Source organism: Labeo rohita, chromosome 12, assembly GCF_022985175.1.
Source record: "Labeo rohita strain BAU-BD-2019 chromosome 12, IGBB_LRoh.1.0, whole genome shotgun sequence".
NCBI lineage: Eukaryota > Metazoa > Chordata > Actinopteri > Cypriniformes > Cyprinidae > Labeo > Labeo rohita.
Window position 1 is genome coordinate 22,201,314 of NC_066880.1, and position 25,143 is coordinate 22,226,456.

Sequence of the window (25,143 nt, forward strand, 5' to 3'; positions counted from 1 at the left end):
AATATTACTACTAACTTCCAGGACACTTCAAAATGATTGGAAACACATGAGGCAGTGAATGCTTTTCTATCTACCAATCCACGAAATGCAACTTTCCACTGCACTACACTTTTGTCAGACGTCAAAATGCATGAAGAGTAATGAAATGCAGTCCCACATTAAGTACAATCTTACATTGGCCTTAAAAGATCAAAATGAAGGAAAAGCAGAGTAATTTTCTCACTTAGTGATAACATAAAAGTGTGATCCCTCATGAAAATACCTCACACAATACATGAGACAGAAGGAGGAAACTGTAATGTGAAGAGTTTCAGATTTGTAATAATATTTGATCAGTATTCCAGATTCTGAGCTGAACTGAAAATTAGCCCTCACTTAGTCACTGAGCTCAATGAACTTCAAGTTATTTTGTCCTGATACGTTGTGCTGTGCAGTTGTGGGATAAACTGAAAAAGTGAGTTATCAACTAAGGAACCAAAACAGGAAAAACCTCAAGTGGCACCTATGTGCTGATGGCTGGAAAGCACAACCTGTCACGGATGACAGGAGAACATGACAACAGGCTTGGCCATAGTGCACACCGGTAAAAACACACTCAGAAATACACTGAAAGCTGAAACATATAATATTATGTACAATTTTATGCATTATACTTACCCTTCGACGCTTTAATGGCTAAAAAAAATGATATATTCTAACAGAATTTAATTTATATCCACTAATGCTGGGATTAAAATTTGTAAGTACTGATGCTTTCTATGCAATTTACTCAAATTCACCCACAAATTAACTTATTTGTCAGTCCATCCATCTATCTATCCAGCCATCCATTCTGTACTTTATTCTTTCTTGTTTTAAAGAATTCCCATTAGATTCCTGAAACGGCGAATCCATCCAAATGGCAACATCTAATCTGTATTTCATTCATGTTTACAGTTAAAAGGATAAAGCATCAAAGGCTAATCTAGCTGATACTCATTCCACATAAAAATCACAGTTCCCATGAGCAGATAAGATTACAGACAGCTGATCATTGTCTTATGCCATATCCATATGCATGAGAAAGCCATACTTTTGCTCTTGGCAGTGATGGCATCCCGCCAGCATGAGTGACTGATTCCAGTTCAGATCCCACAGAGCTTGTTAAGGCCAATGTGTGATGTTAACGGATGTATGTGACCTCAAATCAGTGGAGGAGTGTACTTCAGATGCTGAGACAATGACAGTAAAGGTGTGGTGTGCTGCCCTGTCAGGTCATTTGTACAGTCATTATAAAGGAATGCAACAAAAGTGACAGGTTTTGTATGGCATAATGAGCCAGTTTTTGCTCAAGTTGTCCTCTAGGCAGGGACAAAATTTCACATGGCAGGAGATTACAATAATGTCATCGCACATACAGTATTTGGAAAATCAGGATTAATCTTCAGCTAAATAATTTATAGAATCAGACCTGTCACAAATATCTGGATAAATTTGCTTTGAAAAATTGGCTTTGACCTTCTTTATTGAAACTGTACATTGAGCATGCCATGGCAAGATGTTTTTTCTTTAAAGGGCTCTGTGTTTATGTGGTCACACGTAGGGGTTTGAATATTTGGGTAGACAGCAAATTTATTAAATTCATGATTGATAGGTTTTCAGGAATGCTAACTCAGAATGATTCATTTAAATTTGCAATGAGATTTGATTAAATGCCCATGAAATTTCATGATTCTTGGTGCCAATTTTGATACTACAACAAAACCTAATACTAGCCTAATATAAGTAAAACATTCCCATACAATTGTTGATGTAAATAAGTAAACAGTCAGTAATAAGACAAAAAAGTTCAATTAAACATGTTTTTTATTATTATTATTAAAGCTATGGAAGTTAAGTCAAGAGAACTGATTCTTTTTCTTTTTGTTTGATTAACATGAAGAATATAGTCAGCTGTAGGTATACTAGGCTGCTGTCACTTTATAAGCCAAAGCACATTTTTACAACTTTAGACATAACCAAAACAGGCATTTTGACAATTATGTGAGTATTTTACTATTCAAACACAATGAAAGCAAATGTTTTCAGTAGTGGTGAACTTGCAGTGATTTGGAAGCTTTATCAATGGTTTGAGCGTCTTAATACTTCTTAATGTCCTCTTAATACTATCGCTATTGCAAGACAGCTGTCATCTGCTCATGTGATATTCCCTGTCCTGAGGACAGATCAAACATGAGATTTCAATCTCCAATAATTCCTGCATGTAAATATATATTTAAGCTATAGTATACTACACTATGCTCCGAGAATCATGTTTTCATTGTTATATGGTGGGGGGAGCTATTACACGTCTTCTGTACAGAATTTCCAAAACACAAGTGAAGAAGAAACCAAAACAACAGAAACATGAAATCTAACACAATCATCAGACATAAAACAAACAAACAAACAAAAAAAAAACACCAAAACTGTTTAATGTTATGGAATAAAATGTTGACCCATGAAGAGGTAATAATGACTGTCAAGCGATTCCATCTATGTTTTGATTATCATGCTGAATCCAGTTCAGTCTTTTTTCAGCGTTTTGTTCAAAATATTGTTTCTCTTTCTTTCTTTCTTTCTTTCTTTCAATTTATGAACCTTACCCACATTTAAGTGTTTATAAAAATAATGCATGAAGCTAGAATAAGTGTTTTTGTTTACAAGCAGATGCCCTGTTCTTTCTTTTGATGTTTTGCATGTTCAGATTCGTTATAATAAAATAAAAAAATAATACCTAAATAGGGACATAGTAGTATACTTAAAGTATACTTATGTAAAATTCACTTAAATGTAAATGTAACACGTAAACTAGTTGTGTACTCAAAGTTTACTACTGTTAAACTTGAAGTATACTTAAAAGTATAATTTTATATACTGTGCCAATTTAGTCCCAATGAGTATTGAAATAGTACACTTACAAGTATACTACTAGTATACTGATATCTGTATACTTACTACATAAAGTATACTTACAAATATACTTAAACTTTACTGAAGTATACTTAATAAAATAAACTTGAAGTATACTACTTTTTGAGAAAGTAGTAGGGGTGGGCGATATGACCTAAAATTAATATCACGGTATTTTTCATCTTTTGAACGGTGACGGTATAATATCACGGTATAACTTTTTTTTGGTACATTTTTGGAGGAGTAGCCTGTCCTGTCTCTTTAGTATGTGAATAAAGTTAATATTTTTATAATATAATAAGTAAATGGTAGGTATCCTTATCAAAAAGAGACATGGGAGAGTATTATGCATTCTCAACATTTATTTTGCAAAAAACCTAAAGATCTTACTTAACGGTGTACAACAAAACAAAAATTAGCAGTGTAATAACACAAGAACAGTGTAATAATGTGTACTTTTCTCAAAAACTAACTCTCTCTTCATCTGAACTCTGATGAAACTAGACATTCAAGTTCTTTGCCAGGAACACCAACCTGTCAACATTTTCTGGCTTCAGTGATGCCCTGGAGCTTGTTACAATATTGCCCCCTGTGCTGAATGCACGCTCGGAGGGTGAGCTTGTGGCTGGGATGCACAAGTATTTTTTTGCCAGACGGCTAATGCGCGGGAAGTGGGAACATTGGAGACGCCACCACTCCAGTGGATCAGAGTCACTGTCAGCCGTCACCATCAGCAGGTAGCCATCTAGCTCCATGTCAATGCCCTGCTGCTTTGGTGGTGCACTGCTACACTTTTTGAAGAAACTGCCCAGGCTGTGTTTGGGCTTTTTCAGTTGTACAGGAGCAGTGCTAGTTTCCCTCTCGCTTTGGTCCTCTGTGGAAGAGGCATCTGTGGCTGTCTTCTCCTCCAGTGCTTTGGTTTCTGTAGCTACTCTGCTCCTCACTTCCTCCAACTTTTCAGGTGACATGTAGGTGGTCTTGAACCGTGGGTCCAGGAATGTTGCCATGGTGAGCAGCTCATCAGTGGCAGGATCTTTGTATTTTTCATTCAAATAATCCAAGACCCTCTTCTTGATGTCCTCGCACAGTCCTGCTTTGTCTTCTTCTGGCTTCAAAATGTTTGTATTGAGTAGATGGAGGACTGGCTTAACATAGGAGACACTAACATACTCCTCTCCTGACAGGGCATCTGTAAAATCTTGCAGAGGCTTCAGTGCTTTGGTTATGGCCTCCAACACATCAATGTCTTGCCAGGTGGGTAGAAGGTGGCGTGACTTTTGGTCTGCTGCCAGGACTTGAGTGATGGCCTTCTCCTGCTCCAACACCCTTTCCATCATTTTGACACGGGACCCCCACCTTGTTGGGGATTCTGTGATCAGCTTGTGGGGGGGCAGGTTCAGCTCTCTCTGTGCACTGGTCAGGGCATTCTTCTTTTTCCAGCTGTAGGAGAATGTGCTGACCACTTTTTTGCACATACCTGTGGCCCGTGCAACTCGAGCATCATGTTGGACACTCCTCTCTGGGAAGTAAAAAGAACGGATAAAAATATTAGCAGAAGTGGGAAAAGTAGGTTATCATAGTTGAAAAACGTAATAAACCATTAACTGTAGAGCAGCATAAGTATTTATTGTATGGACACACTGAACATTAGGCTATTACAAATCTAATAGGCCATGTTGTATGTATGTTGGTCAATATTTTGCACATTCCTGCACAAATAGTACAGCTTTTTCATTTTAAATACATTTATATTGTACATATTTTTAATAATATTTTTCATATAATCTGATGATAATTGAATTTTATATTTATGTTTTTTTTTTACTTTCTGATCCGGTCCCCAGAGGAATCACGGCTAAACAATATTAACAATGAAAAATACAATACTAATGTGGTGGCCTTAAATTTGTTTTTGTTTTCTTTTTTTAATACAAACAGAAAAGGACTTGACAAATTTTCTGAATATAAAATGTTAGGTTTAGAAAGTGTAACTTACCAATAGCGTTGTGCAGTCTGTGTCCAAAACATGCGAGTCTCGTCCATTTATTGATTTCCAGAGCGCGCACCATGTTTGCACCGCTGTCAATCGTCATGCACACCAGACGCGCTTCATCCAAGCCCCAGGCGGAAAGTGCATCCTTCAGTCCTAACGCAATTATTGCTCCGGTGTGGTCTTCGGGGAAGAAGGCGGTCTGTAGGCATCTGCTGCGCAACTTCCAGTCATCGTCAATGAAGTGGATGGTGAGGCTAATGTATGGCTCAGTAGTTCGGCTGGACCATAAATCAGTAGTGGCCGAGTAGGCTTCAAGGTGGCGAATTTCGTTCATGACTCTGTCCCGTACCTCCGTGTACAGCTCTGGCAGACACTTCTGGCTAAAAAAATTCCGACCAGGCAGCTCGTATCTTGAGTCCAGAGTGTGAACCACATGTCTGAAGCCATCTCTCTCTATGGTTTGAATGGGCACCATATCCTTTGCGATATATAGCGCAATTGCCCTGGTAATATCTTTCCATTTCTTACTACTCTTGTCGTAAGGTGTAGCAGCAGTAAACGATGCCTGCAGTGAAAGCTGTGTAGTCTTGGGACGCGCTCCGCTGGTGCTGCTGGTCCCACCTGCGCTCGTTTTGGCCCGGGTTGCCTCTTCATATTCACGGGCGTGCGTGTTTTTTAAATGATGAAACAGGTTGCTTGTGTTTCCACCTCTTGCTGTCACAACACGGCGGCAAACCTTGCATATTACTTAAGTTTGCTCCGTGTCGGATGATTTAAAACCGAACCAGTTCCAAATAACGGAGGTTCCTCCTCTTTTTGGAACGAGAGTTACCTCTACAGCGGCGTCGGTCTCTCCGTCTGGTTCTGACACTTCACTCATCTCTTTTCAGATAGTATATAGGCTACAGGCCCGACCTTTCTTCACGATGTTTCACCAGTCGTTTAATGGCCACTCCGCTTTTACCTACCACGTGCAAGGCTGATACGAATGTGTTTTACTTTTTTATTTACAACAAGATATATAGTATAAGGACAGGTATTCAGACCACAACTGAACGTTTGAAGAAAATTTAATGCCTTATTATTTAGAATTAGATATTATTGACGTAAATGCAGCCGTTCAAGGAACATAATTGATTTATTACGGTATTGACGGTATTAGAAAATCCATGTCGTGGCGCAATGTCACACCGGTGATGACTATGACACCGGTGTACCGCCCACCCCTAGAAAGTAGCTGAGAAAACTTATACGAGAATATTTACACCACTACTCACATGACAGCTAGTTACCAGAGGAGGCTCAACTTATCCACTGGCTTATCTTTCCCCATTTACTACTTTTTCCTAGAGTTTACAATAATAACAGCACATACCTGATGGATGAAGACTTGTGCTCCACGTGGGCTCAGAAGCAGGATTGCTCTTCTGAGAGTGTCCCTGTAGCGGTTGAGCTCCTCTGTGCGCATGGAGGTGAACAAACTGGAAAACACACCACTGATGTTCCTATCCACTCGCTGTAGAGACACATCCAAACCCTGTCTTGATGTCTGGTCCAGAAAGACTTGCAGGCCACGTATATCTGCAAGACAAAGCCGTGTAGAAATTAAAATCAGTCTTGTTCAAGCCTGTCAAAATGAGTTATGTTCGGCCATTTGGTGATCTTTAAACATACACTTCTATTCAAAGATATAATTCTCAGGTTTCTAAATGTCACTAATATTCAGAAATATGTAATTTAAAATGAACAAAAATATAAAGTCATCTTCGGAAAATGACATTTATGAAAGCTAATCTTCATATTGATGTGAGATGATCTATAATAGGGAAGTAATTAAAGCACTGTTTTGTTCTGCTGTAAATTTGGTAGTTTCAGGAAGCATTTGAATGCTCTGTGCCTGGCTATTGTGCCTCACCCTGGGAATCAAATTGCCCATCACACCCTCTCAGCGGCAACTAATTGATAGAAAGAAAGCTTTTATGGGAGTAAATGAATGACAACCTCACAAAGAATCTGCAGCAAGCCTCACCAATTTCCACAAAGTTCATGACTCAAAGTCTGGTTTACTAACTGTACAAAGTCCAGTACATTAACGCACTAATACTGAAAGGTAAACGTGAGCTGCCATCTGCTATCATATAAACTGACTTATTTATGTTGTGATCCAAAGTATGCTACCTGATGTCACTGTCTTCTCAACATAAAACAGTATCTAAAAATTATCTGCATTGTTTTGCTTTATCAACAGAGTACATCATTTCCCAATGTGACGAGTCGGCTGCCTCCCCGTCCCTTAATCGCCGCCCTTCACCAGGCTCCCGACGGGAGTGGGCGTGCGAGAGAGGAGGGGCGCGGAACAAACACCAGGTCTGGTGGCGTGTGATGAGGCACACCTGACGTCAATGAAGCCTCATCACCGCCGCGGTTCAAATACTGAGCGCGCCTCTCCTCGGGAGATCAGTTTCTTCCCTGGGTATGCACACTGGTGTCCTCGTGGGTCCAGGAAAGGAGTGTTGAGGGGATCGAGCGCCGTCAGAAGCAACGAGTTGCCGGACCCCTTAGATGGCTGACGGGCGAGGATGACGGGCCGTTGAATCCCCCGGAAGTGCCGTGAGCGTCGGCGCCAATAGCCTTGTGGTTAGCGCGCCGACATATAGTGCAACTGCGCTCACGGCGACCCGAGTTTGATTTCCTTCCCTTTGAACACTGCCCCTCCTTCACGGAACTCCCAGCACGACAAGGACACCAGATCCCCTGTTTATTTCGGACACTTTTATTCCCCCTTTTTTTTTGGACGCTTTTGTTTATTTATGTTTATGACGCCCACTGTGTCTGTCGTTTGCTCGTCCCGCCACACCATGTTTCCTATTTCCCATCCCACACAGCAATTTCTATTGAACAGGTTTTATTATCAAGTAATCTATAACCTGAAGCAAATGTACTGATGTAATGTGATTAACTGTGAACATGGCGGTAAAAAAATAAAATAAATAAATACATTTAAGTGGTATTTCGTTAAAGGTCTTTCCCTCCATTGGAGCTTTCAAATTTAATCATGTTTGCGTCCATTCAGGTATGGAAGGTAAGACATGTTGTAACAAGATTGATGTTGTCAGTGGTGTTGAATTTGGTCACACAAATATTGACTACTTTTTTTTTTTTTTTTGGTCCTTCTTGAAGCTTTACTATGGAAGCCTGTTTCCACCACTGAATAAAAAAGGTAATTGCTACTTTTTATCTCACAATTCCTACTTTTTATCACAATTTCGAATTTACATCTTGCAAGTCTGACTTTTTTCTCAGAATTGTGTCATATAAACTCGCAATTCTGACCTTTTTTTTCTCATAACTGTGAGATATAAATGCACAACTGTCAGTTATAAGTCAGAATTGCAGGATATAAACTCACAGTTGCAAGAAATAAAGTCAGAATTGCAAGATATAAACTTGCAACTGCAAGTGTGTATTTTTTTCCCTCAGAATTATGAGATAAAAACTCACAATTGCAAGTTATGAAGTCCAGAAAGAAAAAGACTGATATGTTCACAGAATAGCAAGATTATATCTCACAATTCTGATTTAATAACTCGCAACAGTAAAATGCCTTGACAAACATTATTCTACAAATTAATAAAAAGCTTGCATTTTTAAATCTAAAGTGTTCAGCAGTGTAAATAAGAACAGCCATCTGGACATCAACAAAGAAGTTTATGGTACAAGTATCTCTGCTCTCTCTGCATTACAAACTGATGAGTTTTCTGTCTAGAGTAGCCTTCATTACATTGCATGCAGCAATATTTGTGCATAGTGAAGGGGGCTGGATTTGACAGGCAAGGGAGCACTGTCTGCTTCAGCTCATAACTTTAGTACCAGCTGTTGAAATCCCAGTGAAATTTAACAAAAAGACTTGTGGGAAAATTATAACGAGCAGGATAATCAAAGAACTGAACCACAGAACAAATCCCAGCAAACATGGTCTCTAAGGAATCATTCTCAGAGGAGAGGAAGTCAGATGATGTCCTCACTCCATTCCCCCCCTCCTTTTTTCCTTATACAATGTTTAAAGAAGAAGAAGAAAAAAAAACATAGCAATTTTGCAGTTCCCCCCTGCAATTGTCTGTGTTGACAACAGCCTCCACTAGTGTTGTGCTGAGGGCAGTGTGAGTCATCATGGGTAATGCCACAGTGTACGCACATCGCACATACACATGCACATAGAATTTGCTCTCAGCATTGAAACAAAAAGCTGTAGGATAGAAAGTGATGAAATAGGAACAAACATAACGATGAACACAAGATGCCAACTGAAGTGCATTCTGTAGAGATACACACCTCACATTGTTTAAGCTATACAATATTCTTTTTATTTATTTATTATTTTATTTGTATTTTTATTTATTTATTTATTTATTTATTTATTTGGAAATAAGGTTAAAATAATTTAAGTTGAAATTGCTTGTAAAGCCTATTTTATTACACGTAATAATCAAAGACAGCAACGGAATATTATGAAATTATTATGAAAAAAAATAGGAATAAAAACATAAAATTATATAATATATATATATATATATATATATATATATATTTAAGTGCATTATTAGGTGAAGTAAGTGGGGCTAATTGTTTTGTTTTATTCATTTATTCATTTACTCAGACTCTTCCAAATGTGAAATCGGACTTATTAGACAAGTCCATAAATAAATAAATAAAATAAAAAAGGGGCTGGCTTAAAAATACTGAATTCCTGATTTAATTAATCTTCATTTTATTTAAATATATTGATACATAAAATCCCAGGATCATTCTTTTTTAATTAATGCATGAATTAAACCTCATTAAACATTTAAAAATTTTAAAAATGTAAAAATGCCTCCCATCCAACAGGTTATTTACAATAAACTTTGTGCTTTGTTACTTATGATAAGTAAGTTTTTAAATTCTGTCAAGTGCATCTTGAAATTAAAACAATAAATGTTGTTTTGGTGCTTTTTAATGTCATATAACAGATCGAAGTGGGAGTGAACCTAGAATCTCTTTACTCCTAGTTATAGCACAAAATAAACATGAATAAATACCAGAAGCTATTCTGAAAGATTATACAGTACAACTTACTAAAATATATCAGAAATCTTTTTTAGCATTATAAATGTTACAAAATTACAATGACTGTTATAGTGTATAATGTTACAAAAAGTTTTTAATTTCAGATAAATGCTGATCTTTCTGTTCATCAAAGAATACTGAAAAAAACATTTTCAACTGTTTTAAATATTGATTAATAATAATAATAATAATAATAATAATAATAATAATAAATGTTACTTGAACGGCAAATCAGCATATTAGAATGATTTTTGAAGGATCATGTGACACTGAAGACTGGAGTAATGATCTGAAAATTTAGCTTTGATCACAGCAATAAATTACATTTTAAAATATATTCAAACAGAAAAGAGTTATTTTAAATAGTAAAAATATGTCACAATATTACTGCTTTTGCTGTATTTTGGATCAAATAAATGCAGGCTTGGTGAGCAGAAGAGAACTCTTTAAAAGCACTACAAATTTTACTGTTCAGAAACTTTTGACTGGTAGTGTATGTTTAAATAAATCTGTCATGAAAACATTCAACCCTCTTCTGGTCTCTGTCTTGACTTGGACTCAACCCCTACTTGAACTCAACCCTCTTGTGGTCTCGGACTTGACTCGGACACAACCTACTCAGGTCTCAGCTAGATTCAACAACAACAACACTGCATATAGGCTGGCAACTTAGGAACAATCACACAGACTGTGACCAAAAAGTCCCGACGTGCGCCTTAATTACAATTGATCTGCTATCGGTGAGAATGTCAAACAATGGAATCCAACCGGTTAAGCATAGAATATAGTGCTAGCAACTCCAAGGTCATAGGTCAGTTCCCAAGGCACACACACACTGATAAAAATATACCCTGAAAGCACTGCATGTCACTTTGGATAAAAGCATCTGCCAAATAAATATGTGACACTTTACCGTTAACATTCAAAGGCTAAGGTTCCCCAAACATGAAAAGGACATTTTGTTTCGTTTGCTGCCAGAGGATCCAGTGTACGGGGAATTGTGGACAGGCTGGGAGCTCAATAAACTTTACTAGCATAGCAAAACACAGTGGCTAGCGGGGAAGAACAGAAGATGAATCCAAAGAGGGAGGCGTTCAGTTTCCACTCTGGGGACGCCATGGGTTTGACTGCCGGAGGCCGTTTTATCCTGCAACTCTCATGTTTTATAAATGAGTGACACACCACATTGCTTGACAAGCAATTGCAAAGACCTAATTTTAATGATCTTTAAATAGATTTTTCCTTTGTGTACTATTGGTTTGTATTTTGTGGTACGTGTACAGCAATGAATTAACTGTTATAAGTAGCGACTATGCTGATTAAAAAATAAATAAAAATGAACACTAATAAAATAGAAGAGACCTGTTTTGGCAGCAAAACTGTGCTCACATATTAAAATTTATTCAAGTGAATGTTGCACTAACAGATGATTTTCCTTCTGTCCTCAACAAAACGGCTGTTCAATTATAATTTCAGTTTTTACCCAAGAAGCTTTTGTGTATCAAAATGTGTTGAATAGTTTGTCTCTGTTCAAAGCAATAATTCAGCACACTTCAGAAGTGACATTTCCTCAAATCAACACTGACAGTTTTTCACAATCTATTATTCAAAATATTTACTTGCATTATATGTGTTATGTTATTATGTTGTAATAATAGCTGCGCTGAGAGTTCAAATTCAGCTTGAAAAATGTCAGCAGAGAAGATGAAGCTTTATCTCAGAAATGTTATAAAGCAAAAATAAAGCAATGCTTAAGTTTAAATTGCAGAGACATGTAGTCCCACGTTGGACAAGCTGTCAGGACCATCTGGCTGAGAGAGAGTAGTCTGGGGGACACATGTAGTCTTGCTGTGATGTCATCTGTCTGTTTGTGATGCCAGTAGGGTAGACAGTCTTGGGTTTGCATGGCCAGAGCAACATCTGTCACTCCACAATAAATGAGTAAGAGTAAAAATCTAGGTTGAATGAAATCTTTAAAATTAAAATATGTGGGCATTAAATGAGGAAACAGATTGTGCTAATATGGTTCAAGTATTATTAGTTTAAAGCTATGGCAACTTATCAACTGATCTCATCTCAGGAGGAATGGCGGGTTTTGATGCTTTACGTGGAGGTTTAGCTATGGTGAGCTCACCATGGGGCAGTGATATGTTCTAAGTGGATTAAATTATACTCACACTAAACTGTATTTCATTAATTTCTCTTTACAGAGATTTAAGTATGGGAAAGCAAGAACACAGACATACAATCTAGATGTTTCATCATTTGCTGCTTATTTTGCAATCTCTGATCTGCAAATGCATGCAGTGAAAAGACTTTTGATCAATAGAAGATCTAAATGTCACAGATTGACCTCTTGACTGGATACAGAGAATACAAACTTCAGAGCCCCATGGTTTGCAGTGTTGTGGGAGAGTGGAATCAATAGTATATTTTTATATTTATATGATTTGATAGAATTTATTATATCCTGTTGCCTATCATTCCACATTCTCTATACTCTGCATGTCCCTACAAAAACCTACAGGTCAGGATGTCTGGCTGACATATAAAACATGGACAGGCCAAGGGCAATGGCCATACAAAATAACATCATAGGCTAGAAAAAAAAGATGGACAAAAATGTGCATGATTTGTAAACAAATATGTTTTGACCTTTGCAGCACAAACCAGCTCTTCATGGCTGTTTGGACAACTTAGCTTGGTAACTGGTTTAGGTTTAGGGTAGGGTTTAATAGGTAGTACGTTATTTTCGCATGATTGCGCATTAAGCTTTTAGCGTCACTCACCAGGAATTCTGAATTGCTGCAATAGAACAAGAAACAACATTAATAAAACACTGTCATATTCAGGTTCATCCGTTTTGGATAATACTGAATGCGCTTATACACCACTCACTGGGCATTTCTCCTAGAAAGTGCTGTGAAATGTGCAAGAAGCAACATAATATCATTTTGCAAGAATGTCGCCATAGGCTTGTTTTTCCAATGAGCCTGGGTTGCGTAATAGGATTAGTAGGGTTTATATGCCGGCGCTTTTGTATATTCCCAATGTTTCGGTGCATCTAGGTGACACTGAATTTTTTATTGCCTGTGGAAACTTTAATGACCCCTGTGGCTGTCTCTCTGGGAAATACCCATCTGAGAGCGGGCAATCCACAGCTGTATCCTTTACAGGAGGCTCTGAGCTGGGGCTTTTGTGCCCATCTTGCACTTTGCACTTTAGCGACGTCATTTCGGAGGAGACAGCAGTGGCTCTCTGCTGAAATCTATTTCTGTTCTCTCTGTTGTCTCAGGCTTCTGCGGTGCCCTTTACAGCTGAACAATGACGTACCGTTGGCACCTTGTTTCATTACGCCATGGCCCTGCAGATATTTCCTGCTTAAGATGCAGTGCGGTGTTGACTCACTCTGAGGAAAAGAGCCTCTTCTCACTCAGGTCTCAGCTGCCCTTTTCCTCAACACCAGCAGGATCCTATAGTTTAGATAATCCCAGCTTTGAACACACATTCTGAGCTGTTCCTATCTGACAGAATAGACATGGCTTTGTCTGATCCCTAAGCATGTTTCAAAAGAAAAAAAAAATCTTAATGTAACTTTTTTAAAAGGTACAATACAGAGGATGAATTATTTAGATAAAACACAAAATCCACTGAACAGCAATGGCGAAGCATAACTGAAAAAAAAAACTTCCTCTGCAAGTAACTTGCAATTTTATGTCTCAACCATTCTGATACTGATAAAGAGCCCAGTTCTGTAATGTACTGTATCTTTGAATAAACGTCTAAAACACAAAGTCCCAACTGAGGGATGGGGCAGAAGCCATTCATTTTCCAAACTGCTTGTCCTGTTTAGGTTCACAGGGATGTTGGAGCCTATCCCAGAGTTTTAAGACACAGGCAGGGAAACAACCTGGACCAGGTTAGCCAGACCTGCTCCGGCAGAGCTAACATTCTGCAGACTTCAATTCGAACCCTCCTCCAACACACCTGGATGTTGTTTAAGTAATCCAGAAGACCTTAAAGGAGATGAGCGTTTGACATAAAAAAGTATATAAATTGTATTATGTTTATGAAATTAACAGATCATTTCGCTAGATAAGACCCTTCTTCTTTAGCTGGGATCCTTTACAACTGCATTTGGGATCGTTTGAAGCCACATTTAAACTACATTTTGGAAGTTCAAAATCAGGGTACCATACCAGTCCATTATATGGAGAAAAATCCTGAAATGTTTCCCTCAAAAAACATAATTTCTTTACGGCTGAAGAAAGAAAGACATGAACGCCCTGGATGACAAGGGGGTACATTATTTGTAAATTTTTGTTCTGGAAGTGGACGTCTCCTTTAATTAGCAGGTGCAGGTGCTAAACTCTGAAGGCAACAAGGCAAGTCCAAATTCTATGATCACATCACATGCTGTCTACTGAGATACATTCATCTGACTGGTTTTTGAAGGCAGGGTATTGTATATCAGGACTGTTATACTTTTATAGTGTTTTTTTATATATATATTTTATATAGTGTTGATATGGCAACTAGTAAATACCATAAATTTGGTTATGCTAGTACGTGTGGAACTATTTCAACTGCGTGTGTTACAATTAACCCCAGGTTAGTTTGTGCTCTGTGCTCCCCTATCTTTTGCTGCCTATGATATTCCATTATCCTGTGATTCTATGAAAGAAAAAATAAAATACAATCTGAAAACTGCAGCTTGTGGTCAGTGTGTGTGTAAATGTACAGTTAAGGTCAAAAGTTTACACACACCTTGCAGAATCTGCAAAATGTTAATTATTTTACCAGAATAAGAGGGATCATACAAAATTCATGTTATTTTTTTATTTAGTACTGACCTGAATTAGAGATTTCACATAAAAGATGTTTACATATAGTTCACAAGAGAAAATAATAGTTGAATTTATAAAAAATGACCCTGTTCAAAAGTTTACATACACTTGATTTTTAATACTGTGATAGTTAATACTGATAGTTCATGAATCCCTTATTTGCATTGAACAGTTAAACTGCCTGAAGGAAAAAAAATCCTTCAGGTCCCACAAATTCTTTGGTTTTTCAGCATTTTTGTGTATTTAAGGGTGGGTGGGTGGGGGTGATCTTCTGTATCCTCTGTAGCTTCTGACTCGCAATACTAAATGACAAAAATATGACATTTAGGCAAAATAATAAAAATGTGCACATCTTCATTCTATTCAAAAGTTTACACCCCTGACTCTTAATGCATCGATTTTCCTTCTGCAGCATCAGTGAGCGTTCAAACCTTCTATAATAGTTGCATATGAGTTCCTCAGTTGTCCTCAGTTTGAAAAGATCGATCTCAAAATCATACAGTCATTGTTGGAAAGGGTTCAAATTCACAAAAACCAAAGAATTTGTGGGACCTGAAGGATTTCTCTGAAGAACAGTGGGCAGTTTAACTGTTCAGAACAAACAGGGGATTAAAAAACAATTATTACTGAACAAAACAAAACAAAACAAAACAAAAAAACAGCTGTGGATCGTTCAGGTAACAACACAGTATCAAGAATCAAGTGTATGTAAACTTATAAACATTTTATAAATTCAACTATTATTTTCTCTTGTGGACTATATGTAAACGTCTTTTATGTGAAATATCTTATTCAGGTCAGTATTAAATACAAAAATAACATGCATTTTGTATGATCCCTCTTATTTTGGTAAAATAAATTAACATTTGGCAGATTCTGCAAGGTGTATGCAAACATTTGACCTCAGCTCTATGTCTTTGAACCATTTGAATAAATTCTAATGAGGAATTAGCATCATATTTATTAAATATTTGCCTAGACCTGTTTTGTTGTTCTCTCCATAAATCATTGGACTGTTATGTTGTCTTAGAACCCTGTGTGAGTTCAGTTTTGGGAGGTACCTTGAGGGCCAGAGTTGAGAACCCCTGATCGATATTCTGGTCTAGGGGTTTCAAACCTGTCCTGAAAGGACAAAAAACCCAGCACTGCACATTTCTCCATTAAGACTTTTGCAGTCTTTACTAATGAGCTGAGAAAGTGAATCACATGTGTTAATTTAGGAAGACATACAAAATGTGCAGTGCTGGGGGGATCCAAGACAAGCTTGAAAACTGGCTGAGGTCCATCCTTTAGTGTAAGTCTGTGGAATTTCTTCCACCTGTTTTATTATCCACCAGTCAAAAAACACTAATGCGAAACTGCATGGCACAGTCACACACATAGACATCGATAACATCATTACCCAATATGTGATTAGACGTCTACAGCTAATTATTCAGTTGATGCACAGAGTTTGATTGGGAGGCAGGTTGCGTTACAAAGCTTGCAATCATGGTGAAGGCACCAGCGGCTGCCATTAGCAGTGGCTCATTAGGGGAGCTTCTCACAGTCAGGGCTCTGTGGGCATTAGAGAGGAGGAGAATGAAGCTGTGAAGTACTTCAGTCTCTTCACCCATTTAACAACGTGTCATGATTCTCCTAGCATTCATGTGACACTACAATAAATAGAGACATTCAGCCTCTCTTGTAACAGTTGGCCCCAAACCCGAATTCACTTCATATCTGGCATTCTCCTTTGCTCTTTTTTTCGCATCTGTTCCTTCCGTTGGATAATAGGTCACTCGCTGAAAGACACAGCAAAAAGGATTTGATACTTTGCAGATGCCCTTGTCAAAACACAAACATGGAAACAAGAAAGTCTACAATAGTTTGAGAAAGCTATTCTCATCCAAATTAATTTTAAAGACAGCTGCTGGCTGGTGCATGCAGCAGTGGAAATAAATGCTCTGAATGCTTTCCCCTCATTAATAGGTGGAAATTAACTCAGTTCCCGGGAAGATTTTTTTTGAGTCAGTCACCTGAGCTGTAACTGACATGACGTGATCACATTGGAAACAAAGGAACATGATGTAATGACTATGTTGACTGGCTGATGGCACCACAGTTCCAAAAATCTTCAATAGGTACTGTCCTAAGGTGTAATGTGAACGGCAGCATACATGAAAAGGAAACTTTCAAGAAACTTTTATTTATTTCTTTATTTAACTAACTACTGTAAGTACCACTAAAAATCCACTATAATAAATGAATGAATTATCTAATTATAAAACATTACTTTTTTTCTTTTTATATATGAATATTTAAACACATGATGTATATGTTGCTTGCAAACAATAAAATGTAATGATTAAAAAAAAAAAAAATACCACAAAGTACTACTGAATGTCTCCTGTTATAAGATACATGATGTAACAATGTTGAATTCTTTTCCTATTTCTTTTCATAAATTTTGCTATCAATAAAACCCCTCCAGGATAATTTCACTAGTGATTTTTGTCTTCATCTTAACAGTCCTTTAAAGGATTTTTTTCTTTCATGTTTAGACCTGGAATGCGTGAAGAACCATCTCTTGTCTTTGCTTATCTATAATCAATTCCACTTCAGCTCTTTCAAAACATCAACAGAGCCTGAGATGACATTTCTACACTTGCTATCCATTTTGCAGACACTTGTTAGATGGGTTTTATTCTGCTCTGCCACAATTTGAGATTGGAAACTGTGCAGAAATTGTCTTCAGGTAGTAATTGGGGCTAAAGTAGTATGATAGCATGATAGGCTTTTAAATGACATGTTTTATTGATTTTTAAGAGAAATCAGCAGTGAGCACAATCTCTGCAACAAACAAACTTTCTGCACACATTTCTACACTTTCAATTTGAAATTCCATTGGCCTGCCTTCAAAAGGAAAAGCATGTCATCTTTCACAGTTGTACTAACATAGAAAGATATCTGGACATGGGTAATACATTAGTCATCATGGGCACTTCTGACTACCTAAAATCTTGAAAAACAATAAAAACAAAATTCAAACTATACTGTAGTCTTCATTATTAGCCCAAAATTAACACTCGCCAAGCATTAAATGTGAGTAAAATCTGTGTTGGCAAACATATGTAACAATGTCAGTCGCCAGATGGTAACCTTTCACTTACAAGCCTGACTCCCTAACCATTAGGCCACGGCATTTATAGGTAAAATTGAGGGAAAATGCATTTAATTTAGACACTAGTAGAAAGACCAATTAAAAACATTCGCAAAAAGCGTTTCATGGCCGGTAAAAAAAAGTGGTGGCAAAAAGTTAGTTTTAGGCCCTGCATATATGGTAACACTTTAGTATAGGGACCAATTCACACTGTTAACTAGCTACTTATTAGCTTGCATATACTTGGCTGTTTATTAGTACTTATAAAGCACATATTCTGCATGACCACATTCTACATCCCTAATCCTACCCAATACCTAAACTTAACAACTACCTCAGTAACTACTAACAAGCAGCAAATTAGGAGTTTATTAACGTAAAAGTTGTAGTTAATAGTTTGTTAATACCAAGAATTGGACCTTAAAATGAAGTGTGACCATATGTATATCAATTTCAGTGCACAAAATGAATTCATTGAATGCCAATGAGGATCTAAAATATAACATAGTTCAATCTTAACCTTTAAGCTCTTTTATTGGATAAACAACAAGAATTTTCGGGGAGATGAGATAGGAAAAGGATCAGCAAATGTCATGAGCAGCATTCAAACACAGGTGTGCCACTGGCTTCGCACAATCAGAGTGTACAATGGTTCCATCCCCATGCTTAACAGGAAGCTCTTTTCTTTTCTATTTCTTTTTGTACCTTATCTGTGTGTTACGTGTGTATTTTAGGCTCTGACTTTTGCTAAATTGTCATGCCTGCCCTTTGCAGTAGTGTGGTTTCCTGCTTTTCCTGACAAGTAAAAGCTTTCTCCTTGGTCTTACAGATCTTTTCTTCAGCAGCTACATTTACATTTAAATTTCACAATGATTGTGAAATGAAGGCAGTTTCTAGTACTAGGCAGTAATTCTGCTTTAAAAAGCAGCGCTTTAAAACCATCCCCAGCACAGCCATCTTGGATGTTTTTCATAAATAAGGGAGACATCTAAGATGCAATGCTCCAAGAATGGTTTGAAAACCAAATCCAAAAAAGTCTGTTGATGCCTCTGTGACTACTTCACTCTGAAAGCAGTCAATCACAGCTGTCAATCATGATGTCACACCCTGTTTTGTTATAGCATCAAATTTAAAATAAAAAAATAAATAAATAAATAAAAACTTTAGTAGAAAAAACAAACATTTAAAAGTGTTCAAATACACAAAAATGCTAAAAAAGCAAATAATTTGTGGGACTTGAAGGATTTTTCTGAAGAACAGCGGGCAGTTTAACTGTTCAGGACAAATAAGGGACTTAACTATCACTGAAAAAACAAAAAACAAAAAAAAAAAACTGTGGATAATTCAGGATTTCAACAAGAAGCACTTCGGGGTAATTTTTATAAATTCAACTATTTTTTCCAACTATTCAACTATATATAAAAGTCTTTTATGTGAAATATCTTATTCAGGTCAGTACTAAAAAAAAAAAAAAATGGAGTGTCTATTTACACTAAGTGCAATTAGCCCGCCTTGTTGGCAGTTAGTATCTATTGCTATTTGCACTTAGTGTAAATAGCCTCTATTTAAAAATTACATGCATTTTGTATGATCCCTCTTATTTTGGTAAAATAATTAACATTTTGCAGATTCTACAAGATTTATGTAAACTTTTGACCTCAACTGTAATTCGAATTTTTTTTTAGTTTAACTCACTCTAGTTTAACCTACAGGTTTACACGGAGAGGGCGTGGCTTATGCCCTATACAGTAGCAAGCCACCAGGGGGTGATGAAAATGTTGCTTCACTTCTCAGAGTAAGAAGCGACTGAGCCACATGCGGAAAAAAAAAATGCTGTGAGATATTTCTTCTAAATTATATTATGTTGCTTCACATTTTGTGACACTTTCAGTGAATTCAACATGAGTTGAATCTAAATCTGGCAATATTTTATTACTTAGGTTATTGTACATATTGCAGCAGGTTGTTTGTAATAATTTGTGTGAAAGGAATACATTTTTGCTTTTTGCAAAGTATTTTTTTTTTAATAGAATAAATGCATAAATACATTTTAATTAAAATAGAGCTTAATGTTAGCATGTTGCTAAGCTAACAGCTTAATACTTTAATAAGCATAACAATATTTAGCACAAACTTATATTGGTTAAAGCAGGCAAATTTCTAGCAATAATAGCAAATTTCACAAGCATAATGCATACATAATGTGCCCCATACTGTTTGCCTATTCAGTTTGTCTGCCTCATAATTGCATGGTAGGGAACATTTATTTCACAAAATTTGTTATTCATTATTTACTTAGTCATATTTACAATTAGCTTTAATTTTTACTATTAAGAAACCAAAAAAAGAAAAAAAAAAAAACAAAAAAAAAACCCAGAACAACTAGAATAACATAAGCAATCATTAATGAGCTGTAATTTCTAAGGAATAAATGTGAATCATCAGTGTATCCAAGAAGATAAGCAAACAGGAACGATGTAATATAAGCTACAGACTTTTCTTTAAGGAGATCTTCAGCAGCTGAGATATTTTTCAAGATGAACATTGCAGCATACAGTGTCCAACTGGCTGCATGACTGGAATATTTCCAGATTTGAATCCCCTTAGATTTCCATGCTGAGCTAACTGCATAATGGACGTATTGGAATTATAATCTGTTTAAAAATTAACAAACTGAAACCTAAGACAATAATTTATCATGAATGATTTTAACTTTGTATGCAGTCATCATTTTAAAAAGAAAAAGCTGATTTTGCTTAATAAAGTCACAGAGTAAAAATGTTTGATGCATCAAAATGCATCAACAACCTAACAATGAATCCATAATTCAGAAATTTTACTTGATTATAATTACTATAATAACACTGAAATCATCATGTTTTCAGTGGCAGAATGATGAATTATACCACAATGAACAAAATAAATCTAACTAATATAAAAAAAATTAAGCCACACTCCAAATTGAATTACCAAAGAATCATAATCAGAACAATTATTTACACTACTGATGAGAAAATATGAACAAAACCAGCACCTTTGGGTCATCAAACAAAAACAGACACTTTGCCAACACATACAGTGCTGTTGAATTTATATACAGCTGCATGCACTACAATATATTCAGTAGTAGATGATGATCCAGCTTAAACAGCAACTTGATGAATGCAGTGGAGAAACGGCTCATCAGCCTGCAGTGAAATCAGATCTCCTCTGAAGGAACGCATGATGAATTCACCTATCCATCAGCTGTGGAGGTGCACTTGTGTGCCAGACTGCATGTGGTTACGTGCCAGCTCGAGTGCAATCATCCACACAGCACACATGTTGATGAGATGAACTGCAGAATCAACAGGTACTGTGGGCTCTCAAACTACATGTGCTCTCTCTCTTTCTTTTTCTTTTTCTTTTTCTTTTTTTTCTTTTTTTGTTTGTCTTTTGTTTTCCAAGCTTACATTTTCTGATTAAAAAGAAAAAAAAAAGGCACCAAAAGAACAGATAATAATTGTGCACCAAATAAGCATAATAGACTGATTTCAAGAGACACTGAAGACTAGAGTAATAGTTGCTGAACATTCAGCTTTGGCATTAGACGAAATTACATTTTGAAATACAGTAAAATATATTTGTGTATACACTGTGTGCAGAATTATTAGGCATGTTGATATTCTGGTCATATTATTTTTTTTCCAAACACATTTTACCAATTCCAAACCACATCAGTCTTAATAACTACTGTCAATTTTGTATTTAATCATTTATATGTGATATATAATTGTCCGTGAAGGCTGGAAGTGAAAAACTCCTTATATTTAGGTGTGCATAATTATTAGGCATGTTTTCTTTTACAGATAAAATGAGCCAAAAAAGATATTTAACCCAGACTGAAAAGTCCAAATTATTAAATGCCCATAAGAAGAATGCAATACTAATGCATTACAAGAATTTGCAAAGTTAAGTCTTGACCATTGGACAGCGAAATGCTTGTTGAGTCTGCATGGTCAGAAAAAACAGGTGGAGAAGAAAAGATGCATGTTAACTGCAAAAGAATTAGGAATTAAGGTGAAGAATTAGGTGTGACACCATCAGGAACCGTTTCCAGTTCTCCAGCGCCACCATTTTCCAGAACTGCAACCTACCTGGAGTCTTCAGAAGTGCAATGTGTCAGGTTCTCAGAGACTTTGCTTGGTAAAAAATCCTAAAAAATGCCCCTGACTTAATAAGAATAACAAGCTGACGTGTTGTGAAATACATGAAGACAGTTTTTTTTTTTTTTTTTTTTTTTCTATAGGCTTTATAGACAGATGAGTTGAGAGTGACTCTTGAAGGACAAGCATCACATCCTCTTGTACCTCTGATTCAAGAATTTATCTTCCAAAATCTGGCAGTAAGTTTTGGGAGTTCATGTTTAGTCTCCTATCCTGAAAAGTCTGACTTGCAGAGATGGACTAAAATGAACTCCCAAAAATTACTGCCAGATTTTGGAAGATAAATTCTTGAATCAGAGGTACAAGAGGATGTGATGCTTGTCCTTCAAGAGTCACTCTCAACTCATCTGTCTATAAAGCCTATAGAAAAAAAAAAAAAAAAAAAAAAACTGTCTTCATGTATTTCACAACACGTCAGCTTGTTATTCTTATTAAGTCAGGGGCATTTTTTAGGATTTTTTACCAAGCAAAGTCTCTGAGAACCTGACACATTGCACTTCTGAAGACTCCAGGTAGGTTGCAGTTCTGGAAAATGGTGGCGCTGGAGAACTGGAAACGGTTCCTGATGGTGTCACACCTAATTCTTCACCTTAATTCCTAATTCTTTTGCAGTTAACATGCATCTTTTCTTCTCCACCTGTTTTTTCTGACCATGCAGACTCAACAAGCATTTCGCTGTCCAATGGTCAAGACTTAACTTTGCAAATTCTTGTAATGCATTAGTATTGCATTCTTCTCATGGGCATTTAATAATTTGGACTTTTCAGTCTGGGTTAAATATCTTTTTTGGCTCATTTTATCTGTAAAAGAAAACATGCCTAATAATTATGCACACCTAAATATAAGGAGTTTTTCACTTCCAGCCTTCACGGACAATTATATATCACATATAAATGATTAAATACAAAATTGACAGTAGTTATTAAGACTGATGTGGTTTGGAATTGGTAAAATGTGTTTGGAAAAAAAATATGACCAGAATATCAACATGCCTAATAATTCTGCACACAGTGTATATATGACATCACAGTGCATTGGGCTTACCTATGAATAATCACTGAATCGAAACAAATCACTGTTTTGTGTGCTGTACTGAAACGTTCACATTTGCGTGATCATGAGCCTGTCTTATGCAGCCTCAGACATCAATACTCTCTTAAAATGTACATCCTGAGAGGAGCAGTGATGTCAAGGGAAGGGCAAGGGAAGCTCTGAGATTTTTCTAATCAAAAGTATCTGTCCATCTCCTAGTTATGGCCACTGGAAGACAGTGAATCGCCTCTCTTGCTCCTCTTGGTGGCAGTGCATGCCACCGCAGGGATGATGGGTTTGAAGGACACGTCTATTCTTAGACTGGGGCAGCCTGCCAGCGCATTCACTGCTTCTGCATAAAGAAGCGAAAATGCTAACACTTTATTATAGTGTCCTTGTTACACATGTACTTACTGTAGTAATAACAGTAAATTATGCATAACTATGCATAATATCAAGGAATTAACCCTAAATCAAACCCTAATCCTATGGTTAGTAGCATATGGTTTGTGGGGTAATATAAATGATACAACTGTACAGTTCTGTCACTGGGGCAGTACCCTAAGGTACAAAAGTGGAAAGGTTCACCTTTGTACCTTACCTACCTCTAAACAGTACATAGTACCTTAAAGGTACATTTTAGTACTTTGAAAGCAGTGGCGGCTGCTGGAAAATATTCTAGGTGGGGCGCCACATCTAACAATTTTAGCATACATCCTGGTATGTTTTATCCCAGTATAACAAAAAGAAAAGTATTAAGACTTGAAACATTTAAAATAAAGATAATTGTTTTACCAAGTTCAAGACTGAGGATGAGTCCCACAAAAAAGGTTTTTTTTTAAATTTGTTGTGTTTTTAATTTTAATAATAATTCACAATTGATTTATACAGGGCAATAGCAAAAACTGTGAGATTTTTTTTTTTATTTATTTATTTATTTTTATTTAGACCACTTTTTATACATATATAAATAACTACAAGTCAAGCTGTAATACCAAACAGGACCACACAGAGATGCAAACAGACCACTAAAATACCAGTCGTCTTAACCTGACTGTAAGGTTATATAAATATATACAAACCTGTATTCAGAATTATTAAACAGAGCATTTGAATTTGCATTCTGACTTTGTCGAATGTGGTGATCTGAAGGCAGCTCAACATGACCAGTGAACAGCTCCTCTGTTGAGTGCTGATGCCCATATGTAAATAAACACCACTGACAATTGCAAACTCTTATAAAAAACATGCACCTTCAGCAATTGTCCATTATAAAACACTTGTCAGACATGCGACCACACTGAAATGTGCTCAGAAAGCTATCAGAGAGCACACATGCACAGTCTGCTTATTTGCACACTAATAATAACGGACTTGCACGTCTAACGTTAATGCATGATTCCTGTATGCCACTGTAATCATCTTTACCTCCATTACAATCGTCATCCATCAAAACTTCACTAGTAAGATATTGCTTTGCTTTATTCAGCCCATACAGACTAGTCCTGACTTCATATTTCTTTTTATTAGAGGTATAATTGTTCCGACCAATAACTGCACAAGTTAAGTTTGTGTACAATGACGAAAGCATGCTAGTGCTAGCCCTCCCAGAACCCATAGAGATTGCATTTGAGTACCTGCAGTTCAAAAAAAAAATCTTTGATTGAAAGTCTATGAGAGATTCTCGGCCAGACTGAAATCGCCTAAATGGGGCGGTTCTACACAGAACGTGACTTGACAATGATTGGACTATATTTCGAGGGGCAGAACAAACAGTCTAGAACAGTTAGTGCTACCGTAACACTGTGATTGAATGTGATCGGAAAAAAAATCCCTCCCTTTCGCACTTTGGTGGTGCGTAGCCCTATCCCCCTAATGAACAAACCG

The 25,143-nt window shown here is 36.7% G+C and overlaps 1 protein-coding gene across 1 annotated transcript in view; it reads right to left on the reverse strand.

The window, feature by feature from the left end:
* The window catches only part of grid1b (glutamate receptor, ionotropic, delta 1b), a 395,140-nt gene that overhangs the window by 135,876 nt on the left and 234,121 nt on the right, over nt 1-25,143 (reverse strand). Inside the window, 1 exon segment of the mRNA XM_051124413.1 lies at nt 6,300-6,505. Within this exon segment, the coding sequence (XP_050980370.1) occupies nt 6,300-6,505 (206 nt within the window).